Here is a 25,616-nt window from a genome sequence, read left to right as displayed (position 1 = left end):
GATTTCCCTTCTTAAACTTGCTTCCAACTGCTTTAAATCTGTGAGTGCCATCTGTTTCTAGCAGGGATGCTCCCTGCATCACGACTGGACGCAGGTACTGCAGAGCAGGAAGGGGCACTTGGCAGCCATGTGGGAGATGCACAGGGAAGTGTCAGCAGCATTTCATGCTATTTATTCCCCAAAACTTTCTGCCACAGGAGCAGACAGCCACCATGCAGATTGGAAAATGTGGACGAGGAGAAAAGGGGTGTACAGTAAGCAAAATAAATTGTATTTTTCCATCCTTGGGGAGGATAAAGGAACTCTTAGCATTGCTATAATAAACCCCCCCAATGTCAGTGGTTTAATTCAGTGGAGTTCAGACCTCATTCCTGTATCATTGCGGTGTGGATGCTCCTGGATGAAGGCTCTTGTAGGTAACTCTCCTCCAGTCGGTGATTCAGGGACCCAGGCTCCTTCTGCCTTGCGGCTTTGCCTTTTTAAAGGTCCTCAGGGTGCTCTCCATGTATCTTGCCAATGGGGAACCAGTGTGGAGGACTCACAAGCGGGTCTCACATCACGTCCTCCGGGGCTAATACACATCCCTTCTCCCCACACTCTGTTGATCAGAAGTCACTGCTTGGCGCCCTGCTATCTGCAGGAGGGGAAGTGTTTTTAGATGCAGCGCCAGGATTATTACAGTGAGGCAGGCGAGGCAGTTGCTTCAGAGATCAGATTTAAGTGGGTGGTGGCAAAAACTCAGGAGAATTTGTGGCAGGCTGGGCTTATGGGGTTCTTAGCAGGACACTCCCTGATTTCCAAACCCATCCCCTGCCCACACCTGCACTCCCCACCCCCTTGGGGAGGCCCAGCACTCACCTGGCTGGGGTTGTGGCTTTAGTCTGCTGCTGACCTGTAAGGGGACCAACAGTGAGTCAGGGTGGTATCCAGGTGATGGCAGTCTCCATCCCACCTTCTCTGCTGCGCCCTAGGCTGAGGCCCTCCTTATAGGGACCAGAGCAGCAGAGCAGCTCCACCCAAGCCCGTCAGGAAGGGCCTGGGACTCAGCTGCCATCCTGAGGCGCCCACCTGACCTGTTTTCCCTGTTGTCCACCACGTCACCTCCTGAAACCGCCCCCCGCCCCCACAACCTTGATACCCTCTGTTGGCTTCCTTCGCTCTTGAGCTCTCTGCTCAGCCCCAACCTGGCTCCCTCTACCGCCGAGCCCTCACCTACCCATCTCTTCCTTTCCCTTCCCTTCCTTTGACATAGGCACCCCCGCCTCTCCCTCCAGGTCCTCAGGGAGACCGCACCTGTGCTTTCCTTCTGGATGGCGGCTGTGTCTGCCCTTCAGCCTTGGGAGCTTCGTGCTTGGGACTCATGTTTGTGGCTGTTCAAGTTCTGTTGCCACATCTAGGCCTCCCCTCCCCTCTGGCTGGTCTCACCCTGAATCCTCTGCTGCCTCTCCCACTGTGCCCTGCCCTTCTTGTCCCCCTGGCATCCTTGCAGTGTTTCCCAAGCACTGGGCTCCTGGTCCACAGACATCCCCGCCTCCATCCAGCCTCCTTCCAGGAGGACTCCGCGTCCACAGAGACACCTTCTGAACCCAGGCCTCACGGCACCCCTCAACTCCAGGGGCCTCCCCTTCCACTTCTACAGGTTTTTGTTTTTTAATGTTGGGACTGGGAACTCTGAAATATTAACTGCTAGTATCATTTTCATGTTGTAACTTTCACTCCTTCCAGCGTAACACCTAAGGTGGGTGCGGTGGCTCACGCCGGTGATAATCCCAGGATTGGGAGGCCAAGGTGGGCAGATCACCTGAGGTCAGGAGTTCAAGATCAGCCTGGACAACATGGTGAAAACCCGTCTCTACTAAAATTACAAAAATTAGCCAGGCGTGGTGGCACGTGCCTGTACTCCCAGCTACTCAGGAGGCTGAGGCAGGAGAATTGCTTGACCCTGGGAGGTGGAGGTTGTAGTGAGCCAAGATCGCGCCACTGCACTCCAGCCTGGGTGACAAAGCGAGACTCTGTCTAAAAAAAAAAAAAAAAAAAAGCCACCTAGAATTTACCATCCTAACCATTGCTTAGTGTACAGTTTGGCAGTGTTAAGTGTATTCACATGGTTGTGAGACAGATCTCCAGAACATTTTCATCTTGCGAAACTGAAACTCCAAAGTTCTCTTTTTTGTTTGAGACAGAGTCTTGCTCTGTCACCCAGGCTGCTATGCAGTGAAGTGATCGCAGCTCACTGCAACCTCCATCTCCTGGGTTCCAGTGATTCTCCTGCCTTAGGCTCCTGAGTAGATGGGATTACAGGTGCCCCCACCACACCCAGCTTATTTTTTGTATGTTTAGTAGAGACAGCGCTTCGCCATGTTGGCCAGGCTGGGCTCAAACTCCAGGCCTCAAATGATCCACCTACCTCAGCCTTCCAAGGCATGTTCCTCACAGGCGTGAGCCACCACACTGGGCCAGTAAAACTGAAATTCTATGTTTAAATATTAACTCTCCATTCCCGTCTCCTCCGTGCCCCTGACAACCACCTTTCTGCTTCCTGTTTCTAGGAATCTGGCTACTCTACATATTCATATAAGTGGAATCAGACAGTATTTATCTTTTTGTGACTAGCTTATTTCACTTAGCATAATGTCCTCAAGGCTCATTTATACTAGAGCATGTGTAAGAATTTCCTTCCCTTTAAAGGTTGAGGCCAAGCATAGTGGCTCACGCCTATAATGCTAGCACTTTTGGAGGCCGAGGCGGTTGGATGCCCTGAGGTCAGGAGTTCGAGACCAGCCTGGCCAACATGGTGAAACCCCATCTCTACTAAAAATGCAAGAAGTAGCTGGGTGTGGTGGCACACACCTGTGATTCCAGCTACTTGGGAGGCTGAGCCAAGAGAATCGCTTGAACCCAGGAGGTGGAGGTTGCAGTGAACTGAGATTGCACTGCTGCACTCCAGCCTGGGTGACAAAGCAGGACTTTGTCTCAAAATAAATAACTAAATAAGATTCAATAATATTATTTTTTTCAGAACTTTTTTTTTAATAGACAGGATCTTATACTGTCACCCAGGATGGAGTGCAGTGGCGCAATCATAGTTCACTACACCCTCAACCTCCTGGGCTCAAGTCATTCTCCCAACCTCAGCTTCCTGAGTAGCTTGGACTACAGACACCATATTTTGTTTGATGGACATTTCAGTTGATTCTACGTTTGGGGTATTTTGAGTAATGCTACTACAAACATCGGTGTGCAAACACCTCTTCCTGACCCTGCTTTCAATTTGTTGGATGTTTGCCCAGAAGTGAGATTGTTGGATCATATGGTAGTTCTACTTTTAATATGGTGGAGGCTAAGGCAACTCCATCTTGGAAGCTAATCTGCGGCTTCTGATTAACCCCAGTTCTGGGAAGGCCTCTAAGATTTCCAGTTGATCTATCGTTCCTTGTGTAAGAGCAGGTACGTATCATAAATCCTGCCTTGGAGTCAAAACAACCTTGATGTGATCATACTTCAACTGTGGAATACAAACCATGGGTCTGGGGGTAATGGTGCAAGGACTCACCATCTTGTCTCATCACCCTGTGTTTTTTCCTGTATTTTCTTCTAGACACTGGACAGTTTTGGGTCTTACGTTGAAGTCTTTAATCCATTTTGAGTTAATTTTTTGGCAGAGATGCACCTTTATGTTTTGCATGTGAGTACCCAGCTTTCTCAACACAATTTGTTGGAGAAACTATTCTTCATTGAGTGGTCATCTTGGCACCCTTGTTGAGGATCATTTGACTATCTATGTGAGGGTTTATTTGTGGGCTCTGTATTCTATTCCACTGGTCTATTTATGTCTTTTTTTGTTTTTTTGAGACAGAGTTTCACTCTTGTTGCCCAGGCTGGAATGCAATGGCGTGATCTTGGCTGACTGCAACCTCTGCCTCCCGGGTTCAAGTGATTCTCCTGCCTCAACCTCCCGATTATCTGGGATTACAGGCATGCGCCACCATGCCTGGCTAATTTTGTATTCTTAGTAGAGATGGGGTTTCTCCATGTTGGTCAGGCTGGTCTCGAACTCCCAATCTCAGGTGATCTGCCCAGCTCGGCCTCCCAAAGTGCTGGGATTACAGGAGTGAGCCACTGCACCTGGCCTATTTATGTCTTTATTTCAGTACCACATCGTTTGGATTACCATAGTTTTTAATATATTTTGAAATCAGGAAATGTGTGTCCTCTAACTCTGTTCACCTCTCTAAAGATTATTTTGGCTTGTGGCAGTGCTTTCAGATTCCATTTGAATTTCAGAATGAATTTTTTGTTTGAGCAAAAAAAAAATGCCATTGGGGTTTTCATAGGATTTGCATTGGATCTGGAGATTGTTGTTGGTGGCATGGACACCTTGACAATATTAATCCTTCCACTCCACGAACAAGAATGTCATCCACTTATTTGTGTCTTCTTTCATTTGTTCAGCAATGTTTTGTAGTACCAGTGTACAAGTCTTTCCACCTCCCTGGTTAGGTTTATTCCTAAAGATCTTACTTTATTTTTTGACATTATTGTAAATGGAATTGTTTTCTTAATTTTCTTTTCAGATTGTTTATGTTTAGTGCACAGAAATGCAATACATTTTTGCTTGCATGTTAAATTGGTTTCCTGGAACTTTGCTGAATTCATTCATTCAACAGGTATTTTTGTGCAATACTTAGGATTTTCTACATATGAGATCTTGTCACCTGCAAACAGAGATTGTTTTGCTTGTTCCTTTTCAAATTAGATGCCTTTTTATCCCTTACCTAATTGCTCTGGCTAGGACTTCAAATCTTTTTTTTTTTTTTTTAAGTAGAGATGGGGTTTTGCCATGTTGGCCAGGGTGGTCTCAAACTCATAGCCTCAAGTAATCTGCCTGCCTCAGCCTCCAAAAGTGCTGGGATTACAGGCGTGAGCCACTGTGCCCGGCCTGACTTCAAATCCTATGTTGAACAGAAGTAGTGAGATCGGGCATCCTTCTCTTGTTCTTGATCTTGGAGGCAAAGATTTCAGTCTTTCACCTAGAATGACTGAAAGACTTTCAGCCGTGGGCCTTGCATGACTGGCCTTTATTATGTTGCAGTACATTCTTTCTCTTCCTGGTTTTGGAGTGTTTTACCAGGAAAGGGTGTTCAGGCTGGGCACGGTGGCTCAAGCCACACAAAAGTGTCAAGTCAGCCCTGCCCAAGGGCCCCAGTGCCTGTCTTCCTGCTGAAGGGCCAGGCCTGACCTTGGCTGGCTGGGCCCCTCCCACCTGGATCCCTGCAGACCCCACCTCACTCAGCCTCACTTCTCATCCTTTTCTCTGCCCAAGGCCAGTGCAGGCTCTTTCAGGGACAGTAAAGGCGGGCCTGAGTCTGTGCCCTGCTGCGCCCCAGATTCAGTCCTCAGAGGGGAGGAGGAGGAAGCCAGTGGAGGTCACAGGTGCTCAGCCCCCAGCCCAAGCAGCAGAGCCCCCAGCTTGTCTTCTGTCCCTCTCCCTCCCTGGCAGGGACTCCCATGCAGTCCCCAGGCACCACCACAGCCTAGCTGGCCTCTTCCCACCCCAGGCCCGCTCCCTTGGTGCAGGGACCACAATCTTGCTCAAGGGGTGAGGGGGCTGATGGTCCCCTACACAGAGATTGGTCCCTCTCGAGGCCACCCCTTGACCCCCAGACGTGAGACTGGATCTGCAGGGTCCCCTCTGACCTCCCCGCCCTACACAGGAGGGGACAGAGCTTGGAGAAGCCCTGTCCCAGGCCACATGACTTGCAATGGCGGGTCCAGGACTGGAGCGCCCTCTACCTGGATCTCTGGGCCTCAATTTCTGAGTGCAGGAACTCAGGGATAGGGGAGCCCCAGGAGGTTGTTCCCTCATACAGCCCCTCAGGTAATTCCCTCCACATACCTGAGCCTCTGGCTGAACTAGAAGGTTCCTTGGTGCCAGGGCAGCTGGACTCACCCTGGGTGATGGTGAGGTGGGTCCCCTTGATGGACTGCCATGACAGCCTCCCTGATCTGTGTGTCCAGCTGGACTTGGCAGAAGTGCACAGACTGGCCCTCCTTCCGCAGGTTCGAGATCCTGAGGAAGCCTCCCTGAGGAATTGAAGTCTCAGAGCAACAGTGGGCACCCCGCACACAGTCCTGGGCCTGTCTCTAACAGGGGATCTGCTGGCCTTTGCCTGGGGGTGGTCACTGGAGCTTTGATGACCCACAGGACTCCCTCCGTAGGAGGCTCTGCCCACCCTCTCCAGGGTGAGGTGGCATCAGCTGAGGGGCTGTGGGGGCAGGAAGGTGGGATTTCACCAGAGGAAGTGATATCAATCTTCTTGAGACAGAAGTAGGCAGGGACGGGCCTCCCTTCTCTTCTCAGTCTCTTCCCTGGTCCCAGTAGGCTCCTCTGTGCTTCCCAGGGCCAGCCAGCCTGCCCTCTCTCCCTTCACAGGCCTGAGGAAACAGGCTCTCCGTGCTCAGGAAACCCCTCCGCCTGAGCCAGGCCCTACACACCTCATTCTCCTCATTCAACCCACAGGGAAACTGAGGCACAGGGGCTTTGGACTGAACTGGTCCCACCTGCAAAGGTGGGCTGAAGAGAGGACAAGGGACCCCCTGGCTGTCTGGGCAGGGCCTCAAGAGGGTGGCTCCCCGCCTGAGGTTTGTTTTTTTTCTTTGAGATGGATTCTCGCTGTGTTGCCCAGGCTAGAGTGCAATGGTGTGATCTTGGCTCACGGTAACTTCTGCTTCCTGGGTTCAAGTAATTCACCTGCCTCAGCCTTCCAAGTAGCTGGGAATCACAGGTGCGTGCCACCATGCCCAGCTAATTTTTGTATTTTTAGTAAAGACAGGGTTTCACCATGTTGGCCAGGCTGGTCTCAAACTCCTGGCCTCAGGTGATCTGCCCACCTCAGCCTCCCAAAGTGCTGGGATTACAGGCGTGGGATACGACATCCAGCCACTGAGGACTGACTCTTGGTTCCATTCCTGCCTTGCCTGTGAGCCGTGGGACCCAGAAGGTCACCTGCTAGAAGGTCACCTGCTTACCAGGCTGCCCGAGGAGGGCGCCACATAGAACTTTTAGCCAACAGCCTCTGGGTAGCTCTGGAGGGTACATAGTCCCCAGGGGCCTCAGGCCCGGTACTGCCACGTGCGTTCTTAGATGTAAGGTGCATGTTTATGTCACTTTCCGGGCCCTGGACCCAGCTGAACCCCCATGGGAGATTTCTTTTGTGTCAGGATTTCTGCTCTGGAATGGTGTGAGGTCTCCCGGGTGGTTCATCCTCCCTCCCTCAACAGCAGTGACAGGGCCTGGGGCTAAGCCTGGGGCTGTGGCTGTCTCTCAGAGGGGGGTTTTGGGAGGCGGCGGCCCTGGAGAAGGGCATGATTCCAACATGGGCAGAGTCTAAATGCAGCCCATTAGCCCAGCAGGTGGCCATGGGAGAGGCATGGGATGCAGTGTTCAGGAGCAGAGGCAGGGGAGGGGGCCAGGACCCTGCACATCGAGAACCGCTGCTTGTATGTCCCCACCTTCCCCCAACAACTATCCTCCTTTCCTCACCAGCCACGTCTATCCCTGCCCCGGCCCCCTGCCCCTCCTTGGCACCCACCCTGTTACTGCTTTCCCCCTGAGATCAGGAATGAGGCACAAACATCTGCTCTCACTGCCTCCCTTCATGGTACTGGAGTCCTAGTCAGCGTGCTATGCCTGAAAGGAAATACAAGTGCTCTGTGTCTTCTTCAATTCTGTATTATCTATTTGGCCTCCACCCATCACAGGGCCCATATTATCTACATTTCCTGCATTCTTGGCCTTTTTTTAGTGGGGGACATGGGCTCGCTGTGCCTGTAGGTGGGACTGTAGGCACGCACCACAGTTCCCCTCTAATTTTCTTCTTTTTTGCAGAGATGTGGTGTCACTGTGTTACCCAGGCTGGACTCAATCTCCCAGGCTCAAGGCGTCTTCCCAGTGTGCTGGGATTACACATATGAGCCACAGGGCTGAGCCCCTTGTACATTGCCAATGCTCTGGCATCTGGTTCCTCACTGACTAGGGAGAGACTCCCCCTCCCAGGGTAGCTGACTGTAAAATTTTTACATCAACTTATTGAATCAGCTGGTCAATTTTGACCCAGAACCATGCTGAAATTTTGATTAAGAAGCTCTTATTCAGGCGGGGCACAGTGGCTCAAGTCTGTAATCTCAGCACTTTGGGAGGCCAAGGTGGGCAGGTCACCTGAGGTCAGGAGTTCGAGACCAGCCCAGCCAACATGGTGAAACCCCCATCTCAACTAAAAAAAAAAAAAAAAAAAAAAAATACAAAAATTAGCTGGACACGATGGTGCACACCCATAGTCCCAGCTACTCAGGAGGCTGACGCAGGAGAATCATTAGAACCCAGGAGGTGGAGGTTGCAGTAAGCCAAGATCGTGCCACTGCACTCCAGCCTGGGCGACAGAGCAAGAGTCCGTCTCAAAAAAAAAAAAAAAAAAATCAGTTTGGGGATACTGACCTGTTAACAGTGAGCCTTAGTCAGGCACAGTGGCTCATGCCTGTCATCCCAGCACTTTGGGATGCCAAGGCAGGCAGGTCACTTGAGCCCAAAGTTTGAGACCAGCCTGGGCAACATAAAGAAACCTCATCTCTACCAAAAAAAAAAAATAATAATTACAAAAATTAGCCAGGTAGGGTGGCACGTGCCTGTGGTCCCAGCTACTTGAGAGCCTGAGGTGGGAGGACCATTTGAGCCCAGGAGGTTGAGGCTGCAGTGAGCTGAGATCCCACCACTGCACAGCCTGGATGACAGAGTGAGACCTTGTCCCAAAACACCACCACCAGTCCAGGCACAGTGGCTCACGCCTGTAATCCCAGCACTCTGGGAGGCTGAGGCAGGTGGATCACAAGGTCAGGAGATAGAGACCATCCTGGCCAACATGGTGAAACCCCGTCTCTACTAAAAATACAAAAAATAGCTGGGCATGGTGGTGGGCGCCTGTAGTCCCAGCTACTCGGGAGGCTGAGGCAGGAGAATCGCTTGAAACCGGGAGGCAGAGGTTGCAGTGAGCTGAGATCACGCCACTGCACTCCAGTCTGGTGACAGAACAAGACTCCATTTCAAAAAAAAAAAAACCCACCACCACCAAAAAAACAGTCAGCCTTGTGATATATGAACATGGTGTATCTCGCCCTTGATTTAGGCCCTGACACTCAGGCCCTTCAGGCATGATCTGGCCTGGCCCCCAAGCAGTGTCAGCCACAGCACCTGGTGTAGACATGAGGCTGCTCATGGAGCACCCTCATCAGCCAGCTGCACCTCCACCTACCAGGAGCACACTTGTCCAGGCCTGCCTCCTGCCCTCCTTCCCCAAGAACTCCTCTTCCTCCCAGCCCTGTGCCCCGGGGGAGGTTATGGCACTGCTTTGCACCTCGGGCTCCACATCCGTCAAATGGACTTCCTGAAAATACCCACCTCCTGACTTGTAAGACCATCTAGGAAGAGTTGCTCAGGCCTTGGGAGCCTCCTGGTTTACAATCTTCACATCCCCGCAGGCCTCCTCACTCTTCTCATGTACCCGATGCTCAACGTGAGCCACATGGGTGCCACAAGGCCAGGGAGGGACCCCCAGGATTCAAACCCAGGTCCATTCAAAGCTAAAACCTTACTTTGGGCCATGGGTGCTGGAGGCTTGTCCTGGAGGCCTGGGGCCACTGGAGGGGAAGCAGGTGCTGCTACTGGGCTGATTCAGCTCTTCCCTTGGAGCACATCAGCTCCCTCAGGCCTCAATTTCCATGCACACTGAGCCAATAGCACCCTGGTCTCTGGGTCTGAGGCCCAACCATGCACCACAGCACAGTGCACCATGCACTCTCAGGGCACCCTTTGTCACTGCTGCTGGCTCTGACACTTAAGGCTGGGCAGCACGGAGCAGGCCGGATGTGGGGAGACTTTCTGGGTCCCAAGGTGTTTGGCTCTGAGTCCCACAGGGACCAGGCTGGGCTGCAGCCTCCTAAGCTTATGGAAGCCAGGATCAGGCCAGGGGACTCTTACTCCACTGTGTGATGAGCAAGTGGCCCTGGCGGGGGGATCCCTCAGAGCTTCCCCTTTGTCTGCTTCTTAGAGAAACTCAACTTTCTGGAGATCCCCTTCAGGCTTCCCCTGAGACCTTATAAGCCCCACTGTTCACACCGCTGTCCCGGGTCCAAGGTGCTCTTGCTGTCTCCCTTCCCTCCCTGTCATCTTCCTCCCGGCGCTGCCTTCCTGACCTTCCTTGGGGAACTCTGCAGCACCCCTTCCTGTCTTCCTTGAGCCCCCAGCCCTGGAGGAACTGCTGAGCTGCCTAGGCCAGTGCTGAGGGCTTCTGGGAGGAGGAGGACGACCACTAGCTGAGGAAGGCAGGCCTGACCACCTGCAACCACCCTCTTCCCAGCACAGTGCAGAGCTGGGGGCTGGATGGGGCTGGGTCCTGGCAAGGCCACATCAGGGCCTGCCTGGGGCAGTGCGCTGGGCTGCAGAGGGTGGTGCGGGTGGACGCAGCCTCCGGGCAGGCTGTCCCTGGGCCGGATGTAGGGCGTGGTTCCTGATTGGCAGCTGGCACTTCCTGGGATGTCCCCCATGCAGTCCCAGGAAGGGGCTGAGGGGCAGGTGCCCTTCCTCCCCAGGAGTACTCACCCCAGCTGGGGGAGCAGCCTCAGCCTGGCTCCAGAACGACACTGCCCCACCACCTAGGGCCTGCCACGTTCCTGGGGAGTCTCGAAGCCCAGACCCTCTCACTCACACTGTCTCGTGCGGCAAAGGCCCCATCAGGCCCAGGCTGTGAGGCCCACAAGCAGAAGGGCTGGCTCTGGATGGAACATTTTGTGGGGAGGCCCCCATGTCTGTGAAGGCCTCTGCCTGCCCCGAGAGGAGGTGGGGGAAGTGACCGAAGGGAGATTTCAGGCAAGTCCTCCTACTCTCCAGCCCTGCCTGATGCCAGCTGTGGAAGGAGGGCATCAGGACCCCAGCCCAGGCCACAGCAGGGAGCCCGGCAGAGGGACGCCAGGTCAAACCACAGGGACTTCTCTCAGGCTGAAGCCCCAGGAACCCTTGCTGCTGTCCTAGGACGTGGTGGGATTGGAGCAGGGACCATCCTGCTGGGATCCCCCAATCCTATCTAGGCAGCCACAGGTGTCCCTCAAAAAGCTCCCCCAACCCTCCGCCACCCCAAGAAGCCAGGACAGATCTCTAAGATTGGGACACTACCCTCTCCCTGGGCCAAACCCAGCCCTGCAAGGAGGCCCCAACCCACTCTGGTTCTCACCTGGCTTCTGCCTCACAGGGGTGGAGACTTCCTCCCCAATCTCTTCACCCCCAAAGAAGCACAGCCAAGGCCCACGTCAGAGGAACTGTGTTGCTGACTTAGTCACAGCAGGAAACGACTGGAATGGGGTAACTGTCACTCACACACCCACACCTGTGCCCACACCCACACATGCACACAGACCACATCTGCAGCAGGTGGGCCTGGCCACGCACCTGTGGAACACTTATTGGAGGCCCAAGAATAACATAAGGGGGTGGCACCCAGGAGGCCTGGGAAGGGGAAAGCCCAGTGGCCTCATGGTCTCTCTCATTGAACTCCTAAGCATCACTCCATGGCCCTGGGCCCCTGAGGGTCAGGGAAAAGAGTGAGGCCAGGACCAGTGCGGGGAGGCCTCTCCCCTGCCTGAGCGTAGACTCCATTCTCAACAGAGACAAAGCTGCCACATGCAGGGATGGGTGTGGAGGCCCAGGTGGCAGGGCCCTGGGGCCAGTGTGCAGCGTGGGTGGGGAGTGACACCCACCAGGACGGCCCCCTGTGGGGGTGAGCTGTGTCCAAAGTAGCTGGGCGGCAGCTGGTGTTGATAGTGGCATAAGGGACGTGGAGAGCAGCCTGGGAGGCCTGGCTGGGTGCCTGCGCAGGGGAAGGAGGGTCAAGTGAGTTGGTACAGCTTGGGCCCAGCCCTGGCCCCCCTACCCCTGCCCCTGCCCCTGCCACCTTGTCCCCAAAGCAGGTCCCCTCCTCACCCATACTCGTGCTCTCGGTGCCTGGGAGCTGGTGTGGGACGGCTGGAGCCTAGGGGCAGGGCTGGGAGAGAGCGAGGATGGTCAGAGCTCTGCAGAGCATGTGGCCAGCCCAGTGTCAGGGGGACATGGACATGGCCCAGGTCTCACCTGTGCTTCTGTCGGTGCAGCAGATGAAGGAGGTAGCCACCACAGCCAGAGAGGAGGACTCCTGAGACCCCCAAGATCCCGGCCAGGTCTGCCCACAGAATGGGGACAGGAGTCGGCAGGGCAGAGAGCCCTGGGCACAGAGACAAGAATCAGATTGGTGGCCAGTTCCCGAGCCCCTCCCTGCCCTCCTGGGCCCCTCGCCCCGGCCCCACCTGGGTCTGAGCTGGGCGGGAGGCTCCCACAGGCCTCCCAGGAGCCCTCAGGGAAGGATGCAAACTTGCAGCAGAAGGTGCTGTTGGTGCGGGGGCTGCTGGCCCCAGAGCCTTCCAGGGCAAGAGAGACGCTGCTCTGGGTTTCCCAGCGGGCCTGGCGAGCAGGGGCCCATTGCCGGATGCCAAGTTCTGGGTGCAACACAGCCAGCGTGGTCCCCCCAGCACCATCGGGGCCCCCCCAGCTCACAGTCACCAGGGAGATGGAGCCAGACCCCAGGAACCCACAATGGACAGTGAAGGACGAGAGCTCGGTGGCCTCCATCTGAACTTGCACCCACACCTCCGGGGTCCCTGTGGAACAGCAGCAAGGTCAGTGGGCTGTTGTCCTACATCACCCTCCCTGTAGCCCCTGCCCCTCTCTGGTGCTGGCACTCACCCGCAGTGACACACAGGGTCAGCAGCACCCAGGACAGGGCCAGGGTCCAGCGCCCCATGGCCCCCTCCAGTCTGGGTTCTGGGGGCTGCAGGGCTGGCACCTGTGCCTCTGTTCTCATCGCAGGAAGTCTTCATGTTGTCAGCAGCCAAACAGCCACTTCCTTCTCTCCTCTCACACCCTCCCCAGAGGTGGTGAACACAAGGTGGCTGATTCCCTTCTTAAAGTGACAGTGAGGGCCCGCTCAGTCCCCAAGGCTGTGCTTCCGGGTAACAAGGCAGGGCGGCACAGGTGGGTGAGAACCCAGCTTTGGCTAGGCCTTGGGAGGCCAGGGGAGGAGCAGAGAAACTGCCAGGGGCTAGAAGGACTCCCCTTCCCTGGACAGCAAGGGGTGCTGGGCTTCCCTAGGAAAGGGCTCTGTCCTGCCCCTCACCCAGCTGAGGAATCTGGGAGGAGAAAGCCCCCGGGAGTGGGAAGCCAGCAGGAAGGACCTGAGAGCCAGCCCAGCGTGCATGACCCACCACCAATCTGACGTGGGTCCCACGCTTACACCTGCAACCCAGGCCTCCCACACAACCCCCAGCCCGGCTCGCCCACTGCCCACTCATACCTCCTGATCTACCCTGAACGCACCCCATACTGGACTCTGCCCCAGGCGCTGTCTCCCTTGTCATAGGTGATGGCAACTGGCTTCTGGCTGCTCGGGCCCAAAGCACAGCCACCAGAGCCTCTTCCCTTTCACCTCCAATGCACCAGGAAATCCTGCTGGCTTCCTACCCTGACCAAAGGACCACTTCTTCCCAACATCCCCCTGCAACCCCCAGCCCCTGCTACCTTGTGACTCCAGACCTAATATTCTCCTGCCTGGAAGAGCACGAACAATGGAGAATTGGCCTGGCTGGTTTCAGTTCTCACTGCAGTGGCCAGAGTGAACCCAAGTCAGGCAGGCCACTGCCCTTCTTGACTCTCACAGCCCATGACACCCAGAGCCGATGCCTCAAGGGCCATCCATGTCCTGCCATCCGCACTTCCCCTGCCCTCCTACCTCAAGTGCATACCTCTGAGTTGAATTAAAAGCAGCAAGATTTGGGGGTGACCGGGAGGAAACGGGCTGGCCTTTGCCATGAGGTGTGTACAGACAGGGAATGAGAGGCCAGCACTTTAGGATGAGTCCAGGAGTTCAAGACCAGCCTGGGCAACATGGTGAGACCCTATCTCTACAAAAAAAAAAAAAAAAAAAAAAAGAAGAAGAAAGAAAGAAAGAAAAAATTAGCCAGGAATGGTGGGGGGCACCTGTAGTTTCAACTATTTGGGAGGCTGAGGTTGAAGGATCGCTTAAGCCCAGGAGGTGGAAGTTGCAGTGAACCATGATTACACCACTGCACTCCAGTCTGGGTGACAGAGTGAGACCCTGTCTTGATAAATAAATGTTGCTCTGAATTGCTTCACTGCTTATGTCACCTCGAGGATGCAAACCTACCAGAATGCTGCTAGGCAGCAACAGGTGACCCTTTCCAGGGATCAGTTTGCTTTGTGTGCTGTGACCCGGAATCCAGAGTCCAGTGAGAGCCCAGGGTGCTGTCTTAAGGTTGATCTCGTCCACGGTGTGGTAAGGACTAAAGAGACAGCCCTGTCCCAAGTCACCTCTCTGGGCCCTGGTTTGCCCGTGTCAAAGACTCATCATGTCTGCTTAATCCTGTGGTGCTGGCTGGATGTGGTGTCTCATGACTGTAATCCCAGCACTTCAGGAGGCTGAGGTGGGTGGATCACTTGAGCCCAGGAGTTTGAGACCAGCCTGGGCAACATACTGAGACCTTGCCTTTACAAAAAATAAACATTAGCCAGGTGTGGTGGCTTTCGCCTGTAGTCCCAGTTACTCGGGAGGCTGAGGCAGAAGGATCACTTGACCCTGGGAGGTGGAGGCTGCAGTGAGCCAAGATCACGCCACTACACTCCAGCATGGGCAAGAGTGAGACCCTATCTCAAAAAAAAAAAAAAAAATTAAAAAAATACAAAATAAAAATCCTGTGGTGTTTGACACAAACCAATTTGGTCTCTGGGGTAAACTCTGTCCCCTTATCCACACCCTGCAGCCCATAGTGGCCTTCATGGTGCCTATGCCTGCAGCCAGTCACCCATGGCTCCCAACATTCTCTTTACCCTTTGCCCTTCGCCCAGGCCACCTGTACTGATCTCCACACCTGCCTCAGACCTGCTTTTACTGCTTTCTCCACTACCATCCCCCAGGCAGGGTGTGAGACTGGTGCAGAGGGGACCTACCTCAGGTGGCCTGGCCAGCGTAGCTGCAGAGCACCTAGAGCACCTGAGGCTGCTGCACATCTGCCTCCCTACTCCGGAAGACCCTTGCCTCCCACTGAAAGAAACCAAAATATTTAACCTCAGAATAGGTTTCTTTGCCATATTTTGGGACGGTTGCCCAGAGGGCCTGTAGGCAGCTGTGGGCCTGCAACGTGGTCTTCAGTCAGGGAAATCCACCTCTGCAGAGGAGACAGTGGAGTAGATAGCAGATGCACACAGCCTTTCTCTGCAGTCCCCGTGTCTGGATCTAGGAAAGACAAACTGAGAGGCAGACCCCTTTAAGGGTCTGAAGGGCTTGCTTACCACAGGCTCCGCAGAGCACCAGCTGTGAGGTGTCACCTGCAGAACGAGACCTTTGCTAGCCAAGTCTCTCCTCTCCCCTTCCCCTAATCTGTCTTGCTGTGCTCTAAGCCTCCCATTATTTCTGTAATTTCAAGACGGTTATAAAAGTGTCAACCATCTGGCCATTTCTTTTTTTATATATTTTGTATGACTTGTGCTCATGTGTGCACGTAATAACATTTTTAAGTCGGTTTTTTTCCTGTTAATGTTTTATGTTTGTTTCATAGACTCAGATTATCAAACCTTCAGGGAAAAAATTTAAACTTCCCTACACCACCTGCTGAAATCCCACTTTGTAAGAAGGAGATCAAATCCCACCACCTCCAGGAAGCTGCCCCAGAGTAGTGCGCCCTTCCTTCTTGGATGATCATCACAGGATTGCAGGTGGCCTCCCAGTTGGGTTCTCAGCAGCCCTGGGGGCATTTTCACAGGTGGACACTGAGCCCTGGAGGAACTGTCTTTTTTATTCACCCCAATACGGGAGCCCAGAACTTACTGAGGGATTTAAAAGCCATGGTACAAAGTTGACTACCCACCATTTTCAATTTTTTTTTTTTTCAATTTTTTAAGTCACATTATCCCCTAAATTCTCATTGTGTAAGATTCAAACAGCATAGAACACAAAGTTCTCCTCTGGCCAGCTCCTTCCGTTCCCCTCCCTGTTTGAATTTTCATGAGGCTTGTTCTTTAACATTATCATTTCTGGTTTTTGTGTATTGCTTAGGAAGGCTAAGATTATGAAAATATTTTTATGGCTTTGTTTTTATGCATAACTCTATAAAGAGTTTCTTCCTAGTCCATGAAGAACTTTACTTTGGAGGTGGTATTAAAAGGCTGTGTAGGCCGGGCGCGGTGGCTCACGCCTGTAATCCCAACACTATGGGAGGCCGAGGCAGGCGGATCACGAGGTCAGGAGATCGAGACTGTCCTGGCTAACACGATGAAACCCCATCTCTACTAAAAATACGAAAAAATTAGCTGGGCATGGTGGGGGGCACCTGTAGTCCCAGCTACTCAGGAGGCTGAGGCAGGAGAATGGCGTGAACCCGGGAGGTGGAGCTTGTGGTGAGCAGAGATCGCACCACTGCACTCCAGTCTGGGCGACAGAGCGAGACTCTGTCTCAAAAAAAGAAGAAAAAAAAAAAGGCTGTGTAGCCAGGCACAGTGGCTCACGCTTGTAATCCCAGCACTTTGGGAGGCCAAGGCAGGCAGATCACTTGAGGTCAGGAGTTCGAGACCAACCTGACCAACATGGAGAAATCCCGTCTCTACTAAAAATACAAAATTAGCTGGTTGTGGTGGCGCATGCCTGTAATGCCAGCTACTCGGGAGGCTGAGGCAGGAGAATCACTTAAACCCAGGGGCGGAGGTTGTGGTGAGCCGAGATCCCAACATTGCACTCCAGCCTGGGCAACAAGAGCGAAACTCTGTCTCAAAAAAAGAGCTGTGTAATGTCTCAGGTGGAGGGCCAGGAGTCCCCAGACCATTTGCTGCTGGGCTCCTTCCCTACTGTTTCAAAATGCCACCTTGATCATAAATTCTTACACATAGGTCTATATGTGGATTCTCTTTCATAGTCTATCCATTGGGTTGCTTATTCTAGTTTCAATATCACAAGGTCCTAACTGGAATGCTTTCATGTTCTGATATATGTGAGGGCCCTTATTCTCAGAACTTCTTGAGTATCCCTGAACATTCTCCAGAATTGTGAACAGCAAAACCACAAATAATTCCTAAGCTGGGCAATCTAAGTCCTGCATCCCACTTTCAGCCAGGAGGTACAGGCAAGATGGGACAGGTTTCACAATGGCCACCTCCTGCCCAACATTCCTTGGTGAAATCCCTGCATCCCCAGCACAAGTCCTGCTGCAGTAAAACAGCCCAGTGGTCGGTCTGTAGAATTAGGCCCTCATGGGTTTGAAATAGGGCCACAATTTCATAGCTCAAGCTTAACACAGCAATTTCCCAAAGCAGCAGGATCCCAACAGGGACCGATCCACAGAGTAAATAAGAGGATCAAGTCAGTGAGTGCAGGGGCAGCACTCTACTCAGCCCTGGCTTGTGCCCCAGTACAGGCTATGACCATCCTGTGATATAAAACATTCCTTGAGTTTGGTTTCTTCTCACCAGGAATCAGGATTAGCTTTCTTTGTGGCTTGTGTGGAAGATGTGATGACATAAGTTCATCTCTATTACACCTTCCCAGGCAGATCAACTGCATGTCAATGTCCCCTCTTCAGGCAGGGCTGTCTCAGTCCTAGCACTGCTTCCACTGGAAGAGTCTGAGCTCCTCATCCTAGCCTTGGTTCTGGGCAGCAAACAGCTCAGCCCTGAGGAGCCTCTGTTCTTCTGTAGGCCCATGGGCCCACAGCTGAGACCAGGCAGCTGATTCGGATGGTCTCAATTCCTGGGGCCAAAACACAGGGTCCTGGAGGGCCTAGTCTCACCACAGAGAAAGGGAAATGGCTAGAAAAATCCAAAATATTTTTGACAGAGGACTAGAGGCCTCCTCCCTCCCCTAAATGCTTTGGCACTTGACACAACCTTAGGGAAAAGGAAGGAAGCCAAGAAGACTCAGAAGTTAAATTTTCTCAGCAGCTGGGCAGAAAAAGAGCTTGAAATTATAGAGGAAAAATAAAGTTGTTTCTGCTCATCTGAGTCTGTAGCATAAGACTTGTCACTACTGCATTTATTTTTACATGCCTGTTTTAAATGTTGTGAAAAGGGCCGCTTTTGTTCCTCTGTAACTTTAAGTATAGCTTATCCTTTATCACAGTAATACAGCTAATGCGAGATAGCGTCTTCAGTGGATACCATGTGCTAAACCCATTCTCAGTGATGCACGTACATCAGCTCCATACTTAGCAATCACTTTATGTGGGAAATAACTTGACTGGGGTGGAAAGGCTACTTACACAATGAAGCCAAAATTTAAACCCTGACAAAAATTTTCACTTCAGAACCCATAATATTCAGCATTATGTGGAGCTGCCTTCTCCCGCACCTTGGTTAAAAAATTAAATTGAATTACAAGATTGTGTCAGCAAACGGCAGTCCTCTGCCCTGGCAGTGCAGGAGCCAGGTGTTGAACCCACGTCTCTAAGCAGGTTAAGCTGCCTCGCTAAGTTCGGATGTGACCTCAGAAACAGAGGCTACTCCAGCAATACAAGATGCTTTATTTTTTGGCTTCTACCTATGCCGCCCAATCCCTTCACTGGGCCTAACTTAGTGAATCAAATTAAGTATATTTCCCTCCAAGTTTCCCCAGGATTCTGGGCTCCTTTGCACACTACAGGTCTTCTCTAAACGCCCCGGGTTTATCTATCCTTTGGTGAATTTTCAACTCTTCTCCTTATTTCTCTGCCCTGTCCTGACCAAAAATCTTCAGTGCCTGTTTCTCTCTGCCGTCAAAATCCCACACACATCTAGGGGTGAATCGGTGAATCTGCACTGATGAGTGACTCGTCTTGTGAATCCTTTCTAGGATCTCAGTATTTCATTCTATCCTGAGGGAAGGATCTAAAGCACTCAAGGAAGACCTCACGATGTCAATGTGTGAGAAGAAACCTTTCACCCCTTCAATATCACACCCCATCATCCAAGCACACACTCCTCTTTCATCCCATAAACCCCGGTCAGTGTCACCTGGAGTTATAAGGATGGGGCGACTTACCTAGTAACTGAAGACTCAGTAATCTGAAAAAAAAAAAAAAAAAAAAAAAAATCCCTTCACTTTATAACTCAGGAGATAACACCAACAAGTCACTTCTGGCAGAGCTCATGGCCACAGTGCAAGTTAAAAAAGGTAAAGCCTTATTGAAAATCATTGAAAATAATCTTAAAACAATTATTCAATATTAACAGACAATGCCCAGCAGTGCCATGTGGGAGGCAAGCCACCCAGCTGCCAAGGCAAGAGACCGAGGGCACAAGCTGTTCCAGGATAATAAAGAAAACACATAGAATAAGAATAGTTATACTAGAAATAGATTATAGATATGATTATATATTAATATAATCATTAGTTTATAGCATTACTCTTTATTCCATTATAATAATCTTTGTTCTACAATTATAACCTAGGAAAAACCAGGCCATACAGAGATAGGAGCTGAAGGGACACGGTGAGAAGTGACCGGAAGATAAGAGTGTGAGCCCTCTGTCATGCCCGGACAGGGCCAATAGAGGGCTCCCTGGTCTAGTGGTAATGCCAGTGCCTGGGAAGGCACACGTTACTTAGCTGACCGGGAAAGGGAGTCTCCCTTTCCCGGGGGAGTTAGAGAAGACGCTGCTCCACCACCTCTTGTGGAAGGCCTGACATGAGTCAGGCCCACCCACAGCCATCTGGAGGCCTAACCATCTCCCTGTGATGCTGTGCTTCAGCAGTCACGCTCCTGGTTCACTTTCATGTTCCACTCTGTACACCTGGCTCCACCTTCTAGATGGCAGTAGCAGAATTAGTGAAAGTATTAAAGTCTTTGATCTTTCTGAGAAGAGTATAGAAGAAATAATGACGTAAACTGTCCTCTCTCTCTCCGCCTCGGCTACCTAAAAGGGAAAGGCCCCCTGTCCGGTGGACACGTGACTCTTGTGACCTTATCAATCAATGGAGATGACTCACACTCCTTACCCTGCCCCTTTTGCCTTGTATACAATAAATAGCAGCGCGGTCAGGTATTCAGAGCCACTACTGGTCTCCGCGTCTAGGTGGTAGTGGTCCCCTGGGCCCAGCTGTCTTTTCTTCTCTTTGTCTTGTGTCTTCATTTCTATGATCTCTCATCTCCGCACAGGAGGAGAAAAACCCATAGACCTAGTAGGGCTGGACCCTACAGTGCCAGCCCCTGAAAAGCACTGCTCTGCATCACTTACCAGGCTGGGCAGAGGCCTCCGTGCCTGCTACCTGAGCTGGCCTCAGGCTTGTCCAGCCTGGTCTGGGCCTGGCCAGTGGGAGGTGCTGCTGAGAAGCCAGAGCCCTGGGCTGTCCTGGATGACCAGCAGTGGGGCTCACTGGCACGAACCCTTCACAGCTGAGCCTGTCAGGGTGAGGGCGTGCACAAAAAAATATCCACAGATGTTGTGCAGCAGAAATAAAGAAAAATTCTAACCTTTTAAGACAAAAACACAGTATCGCTTCTTGGCCTTTTGGCCAAGATCAAATGTAGATAAAAACATTGTAAGTCATGATTCCCCTGGAATATGATCAGTATCCTGCGGGAAGACAGGCAAACCCCTAGCCCATCACCACACACTGCAGCTCACACATTTCAGGTTTTGTGCTCCCAGACAATGCCTATCCTCACAACAGCACTGTTGTCTGCGCCGGGAAATCATCCTCTGACCTATTCACAAGTCTTCTAGATGAAGATTTTCAGCAGGTTTGGATCTATTTAAAAAGTGGTAACTGCAAAGAGGCACCTAATCCACTTGGATTTGCCTATTTTTGAGAGGTACTCCTGGCAGTTATGAAGGTCATTAAAATTAAGTATCAGAATAAACTGAACTTTTTTTTTTTTTTTTTTGAAACGGAGTCTTGCTGGGTCGCCAGGCTGGAGTGCAGTGACGCAATCTCGGTTCACTGCAACCTCCATCTCCCGGGTTCAAGCGATTCTCCTGTCTCAGCCTCCCGAGTAGCTGGGACTACAGGCACACGCCACCACACCCAGCTAATTTTGTTGTATTTTTAGTAGAGACGGGGTTTTACCATGTTGGCCAGGATGGTCTCAATCTCTTGACCTCGTGATCTGCCCGCCTTGGCCTCCCAAAGTGTTGGGATTACAGGCGTGAGCCACCGCACCCAGCCCTAAACTGAACTTTCAACTGAACTTCAGAAAATGTTGAACCATGATTTTAAAAAATGTTTCTCACTTTGCTCTCACTAAGCCCTTTTTTAAGAGCAAAAAGGTATTTTGCACTGTTAACCAATGAAATATTTTAAAACACTTATTTCATCAACTCATCTGTTACATTTTAAATGTGTATAACATAGAAGAATTAGTATGTGTTTATATAACCTACAATTTTTTAAAAAAAAAACTGATATAAATGTCCAAAAGTTGGGAGTCTTATGACTCTACGGCCCTGTTCCAGTTGCTATGGCTACATAACAAACCCCTCCAGACTGAGTGGTTTACGTCCTATTATGCTCATGGGCTCCACGGTCAGGAATTTGGAAAGTGCACAGAAAAGATGGGCTGTCTCTGCTCCCTGATGCCTGGACCTCAGCTGGGAAAATTGAAAAACAGGGGAGGGTGGAATCATCTGACTCCCGTCTGGACTGAGTCTGGCAGCCAGCATGGATGTTGGCTGGGACTTCGGTGAGGACTGCTGGCAGGAACACCTACACACGGCCTTTTCCTTCGGCTGCTGGCCTTGCTCACAGAATGGTGACCAGGTTCCAAGTGTGAACCCAGGTACAGGAAGAGACAGGAAATGGAAACTGCCAGTTTTCTTAAAATCTGGGTCCACTAACTAGCATGGCATCATTTCTATCATCTTCTATTAGTCAAGCATCACAGAGCCCATGTTCAAGAGGAGACAACCTAGACTCAGCCTCTCAATAAACAGTGTCAAAGGCTTTAGGGAGCATGGTGTCAAGCTCCCAGATTCTAAGGCTGTGACTCAACCCAGTGCACTGGGCTGCCTGGCTGTACACAGGTGTCCATATTGATGCAAAGCCCCCAAGCTGCTCTTATCCTCTTGTGAAGCACCCTTAGCTTGGTTAGTATTTAAATAACTCAGGAATCTTTCCCCTCCTGGATTTTTAGAGACCTCCGCATCTTCTCCTCAGTTCTCCCACTCTGTTCCCTCATCCCACAAACAGGCTCCTCTCCCCAGAGCTATTCTACCTGAATACAGGCAAAAGATCACTCGATGAGTTAGCCTTCCCCCACACCCCAGCTCTGACTCCCCCAGGGCTACCTTTCCAAAAGGAGACTCACAACCCAATTTCTTCTAGCTTCCATCTGGGAGGGGCAGGTGGGGGCGGGGAGGGAGAATGAAAGGGGTGAGGTGGTCTTGGCTGAGTGACCTGATCGCAGGAAGTCATGGCTCTTTCTGCACAGATCACTAGCTGGATGGCTGTGTCTGGCCTAGAAGACCACAGTGAGAACCTGTCACTAAAGCAGGTGCCCATGATGGGAAGAACTGGAAATTATATCTAAAGAGAGAGGCTGAAGCATTCCTTAAACCACAGAAGAAAACAGTGAAAGTACAAAATGACAATAGCTGTCTTCAAATACTGCTTGTCAGAGGGACAAGAGAGAACAGAGGTGCTGTGCTGCTCCACAAGGAAAAACAAGAGCAAACAAGTCTGTCTGAGTTTCAAGAGGCTGGCCCTGAGGCTGCACTGCAGCAGTCTAGGTGAGAGATGATGGTGACAATGTGTGGAGGACAGAGGCCAGAGAATTTTCTTCACCAAGTCTTGACAGAATTTGGTGAAGAACTAGCTGGAGAAGGCAAGAGTGAAAGTGACGTCTGTCACTTGGATTTTAGGGTTGGACATTTAGAGTAACTCCTTAGTTTCCTTTTAACTCTCAGATACTATGATTTGATCAAATTCCAAATTATGACGGGTATCTTTGGGATGAGAGGATAAAATTTCCTTTGGAAAGAACCCCTGGGTGAAGGCTGCCAGGACACATGGCCTGGCCTGGCTCACGGGGGTGAGACAGGTAGTTTCACAAGGTCCTGCTCCACTCTGCCACCTGTCGGCACAACTTTTACTGCTGCAGAGGCTGTGGCCACTAGATAAACTACTCACAGGCAGTCAATCTCTCCCTATCTCCACTGCCTCACCCCGCCTCTCAGTTACTAAGCAATACTTCCTGGAGAGCCTGTAGACAAAGCACCATCGGGGTGTGGGGACACCTATACGCTGGGCCATGGGACAAAGCAGACCAAGAACCTGACCTCCATCAGTTTAATGATCTCAGGCCACACCTAGGGAATGTGTGGATTCAAACATGTTTATTGAGCGAATCATTAGGACACAAAATAGGCTGAGAAAGACGTTCCAAAAATCCAGGAAACTATGGGCTGTTTCCATTAAACACAGAGAGGTGCTGCCCCTCTCCACTCCAAACAGAACGTGAAAAAGGCAGGGGGACTGGGCCACAGTGCATTAGGGAGGACAGGGTCTCTCGGCTTCTCTACCCCAACATCACCAGAGGAAAAGGTTAGGTTAGAAAAACAATGCCCAACTCTTTCCCCTCAGAGCCCAGGGCTGAAGCCTGGGGGAATGCTTCATTTTGCTCCTTTTCTCTTTGCCTTTTCCAAATGGTCACATTCTTGAGGTAGGGAGTGGAGCTGGGGAGGGGCCCAGAGTCCTGTCAGAAATCCTATAATGAGAAAGATGAAAGGAATACACAGGACACAGTAACGGGCCAATGGGCAGACCGTCCTCCCCTGGGTTACCCTTAAAGCCCCAGAGATAGCTCAGAGGGCCACCCCCAGGCTATGGCCTGTCAATTTGATGAGTGCATGGGTTGCCTGCTAGCATTTCCCAAGGACACATAACTCTTCCTGCTCTGGGGACACTCACCTCAATATCCAGCTCTGTAGAATCTAAGAGGTCCAGCCCACGCTCACTGGGGGAAGAGTAGCTACTTGCTTGCTAGACAGAATGAGGTTAAAAATCAAAAAGGCCTTTCCACACTTCTATCACTTCGCAAATAAAAAAAACCAGTTCCTTTCCCAGCCTCATAAGAACAAATATGGGCACAGCAGGCCCCTATGGCACCTCCTGGGAGGGAAGTTAGTGTGGGCATGAGGATCAGGCGTGACTGCAGAGCGCTTCTTGGCCTGCTGACTGAGCCCCTTAAATGCCTTTGGTTTGGAAACCAGAAAATGGATTTTTTCTGAGATGTTAGGAAATAATATTTTAACAGAGGCCTTGCTCTCTAGTCTCTGATTTGAAGATATCATTGTTTGGTTTCTCCTTCTGAGCACAAGTCTCCCCTGTTCTGTTCTATTCTGTTATTTTTCCCTCCTTGCAGAGAACAGAAGAATAACAGCAGAAGATACACAGCCTGTAATGGACTGAATATCTGTGTCCCCCCAAACCTACATATTGAAATCCTTCCCCCAGTGTGATGCTGTTTGGAAGCGGGGCCTTTGGGAGGTGATTGGGTCATAGGGGTGCAGCCCTCATGGATGGATGAATGCCCTTCTAAGCCCAGGCCAGAGGGCTAGCTTGCTGTTTCTCCTCCAGATGAGGATATAACTAGAAGCCAGCAGTCTGCAGGCTGGAAGAAGGCCCTCACCAGAACCCAACCCTTGGACTTCAGCCTCCAGAACTGTGAGAAATACATTTCTGTTTGTAAGACACCAGTCTATGGAATTCTGTTACAGTAGCCTGAACTCAGACATAGCCCTTTTCCATTTATAAGGTGGTTTTACCTTATATTTTATGTAAAAGGTCCATTTTATTTATTTTTGAATTGTTTTTTTTTTTTTTTAAGAGACAGGTGTTTACTATGTTACCCAGGCTGGACTCCAACTCTCGGGCTATTGATCCTCCTGTCTCCACCTCCTGAGTTGCTGGAACTACAGGCTAACAGCTCTGTTTTAAAGATGAGAAAATGGGCCGCACGCAGTGGCTCACACCTGTAATCCCAGCACTTAGGGAGGCTGAAGCAGGTGGATCCATTTGAGATCAGGTGTTCGAGACTAGCCTGGCCAATATGGCAAAACCCCATCTCTACTAAAAATACAAAAAAAATTAGCCGGGCGTGATGGCATGCACCTGTAATCCCAGCTACTTGGGAGTCTGAGGCAGGAGAATTGCTTGAGCCCAGGAGGCAGAGGTTGTGCCACTGCACTCCAGCCTAGGTGACAGAGGGAGACTCTACCTCAAAAAATAAAAATAATTAAAAAATAAAGATGAGCAAATGGAGGCTGAGGAGGGGTAAAGCGCTAACTTGACATGGAGTTGAGGACTAGCACTCACGTCACCTCACTCCAAATGCCAGGCTTTTCCCACTACACCAGCAGCAGTTCCTCCTGGGGAAACAGGCTAAGTTAGAAGGGGAGTGAGGGAAGGGACAGGGAGGGGAAGCCCTCTAGTAGGGAGAGGGAGGACAGGGGGTCATGTGTTGGGAGGAGAGACACTGAAGGGGCTGCCACTTGGACTGAATGACCT

General features: G+C 51.4%; 2 protein-coding genes and 1 long non-coding RNA gene across 24 annotated transcripts in view; 1 reads left to right on the top strand and 2 right to left on the bottom strand.

Moving 5' to 3' along the window:
• Positions 1-3,685, top strand: part of LOC129489648 (uncharacterized) — a 37,905-nt gene extending 34,220 nt beyond the window's left edge. For all 5 annotated transcript variants that reach the window (XR_010122529.1, XR_010122532.1, XR_010122531.1 and 2 more), the window contains 2 exons: positions 198-254; positions 3,599-3,685. This is a non-coding gene — a long non-coding RNA (uncharacterized lncRNA). The remainder of the gene's footprint in view (positions 1-197; positions 255-3,598) is intronic.
• On the bottom strand, positions 251-12,960 carry PVRIG (PVR related immunoglobulin domain containing). 13 transcript variants are annotated; one of them, XM_063646272.1, is made up of 8 exons: positions 12,821-12,960; positions 12,385-12,735; positions 12,173-12,302; positions 12,026-12,086; positions 11,803-11,912; positions 5,897-6,084; positions 859-892; positions 251-634 (listed from the first exon to the last, which is right to left on the bottom strand). In XM_063646272.1, exons 1-8 carry the CDS (start codon positions 12,936-12,938, stop codon positions 631-633), a joined length of 996 nt encoding a protein of 331 aa, XP_063502342.1. In that variant the 5' UTR covers positions 12,939-12,960; the 3' UTR covers positions 251-630. The 13 variants fall into 13 exon arrangements, with proteins under 13 accessions (XP_063502342.1, XP_063502340.1, XP_063502343.1 ...); XM_063646270.1 differs by having other exon boundaries at positions 251-598; XM_063646273.1 differs by having other exon boundaries at positions 5,951-6,084.
• A 10,464-nt stretch (positions 12,961-23,424) lies between these two features.
• Positions 23,425-25,616, bottom strand: part of STAG3 (STAG3 cohesin complex component) — a 36,000-nt gene continuing 33,808 nt past the window's right edge. For 4 of the 6 annotated variants that reach the window (XM_055292545.2, XM_055292547.2, XM_055292546.2 and 1 more), the window contains 2 exons: positions 24,018-24,089; positions 23,425-23,814 (listed from right to left, as the gene is read on the bottom strand). In XM_055292545.2, coding sequence (XP_055148520.1) covers positions 23,806-23,814; positions 24,018-24,089 — 81 coding nt within the window. In that variant the 3' untranslated portion in view covers positions 23,425-23,805. The remainder of the gene's footprint in view (positions 23,815-24,017; positions 24,090-25,616) is intronic. The other 2 variants (XM_055292543.2, XM_055292544.2) reach the window with 1 other exon arrangement.

This window comes from Symphalangus syndactylus, chromosome 9 (genome assembly GCF_028878055.3).
Source record: "Symphalangus syndactylus isolate Jambi chromosome 9, NHGRI_mSymSyn1-v2.1_pri, whole genome shotgun sequence".
Lineage (NCBI taxonomy): Eukaryota > Metazoa > Chordata > Mammalia > Primates > Hylobatidae > Symphalangus > Symphalangus syndactylus.
Note: the sequence above shows the minus strand (reverse complement) of the source record. Positions and strands in the feature narration are given on the sequence as shown.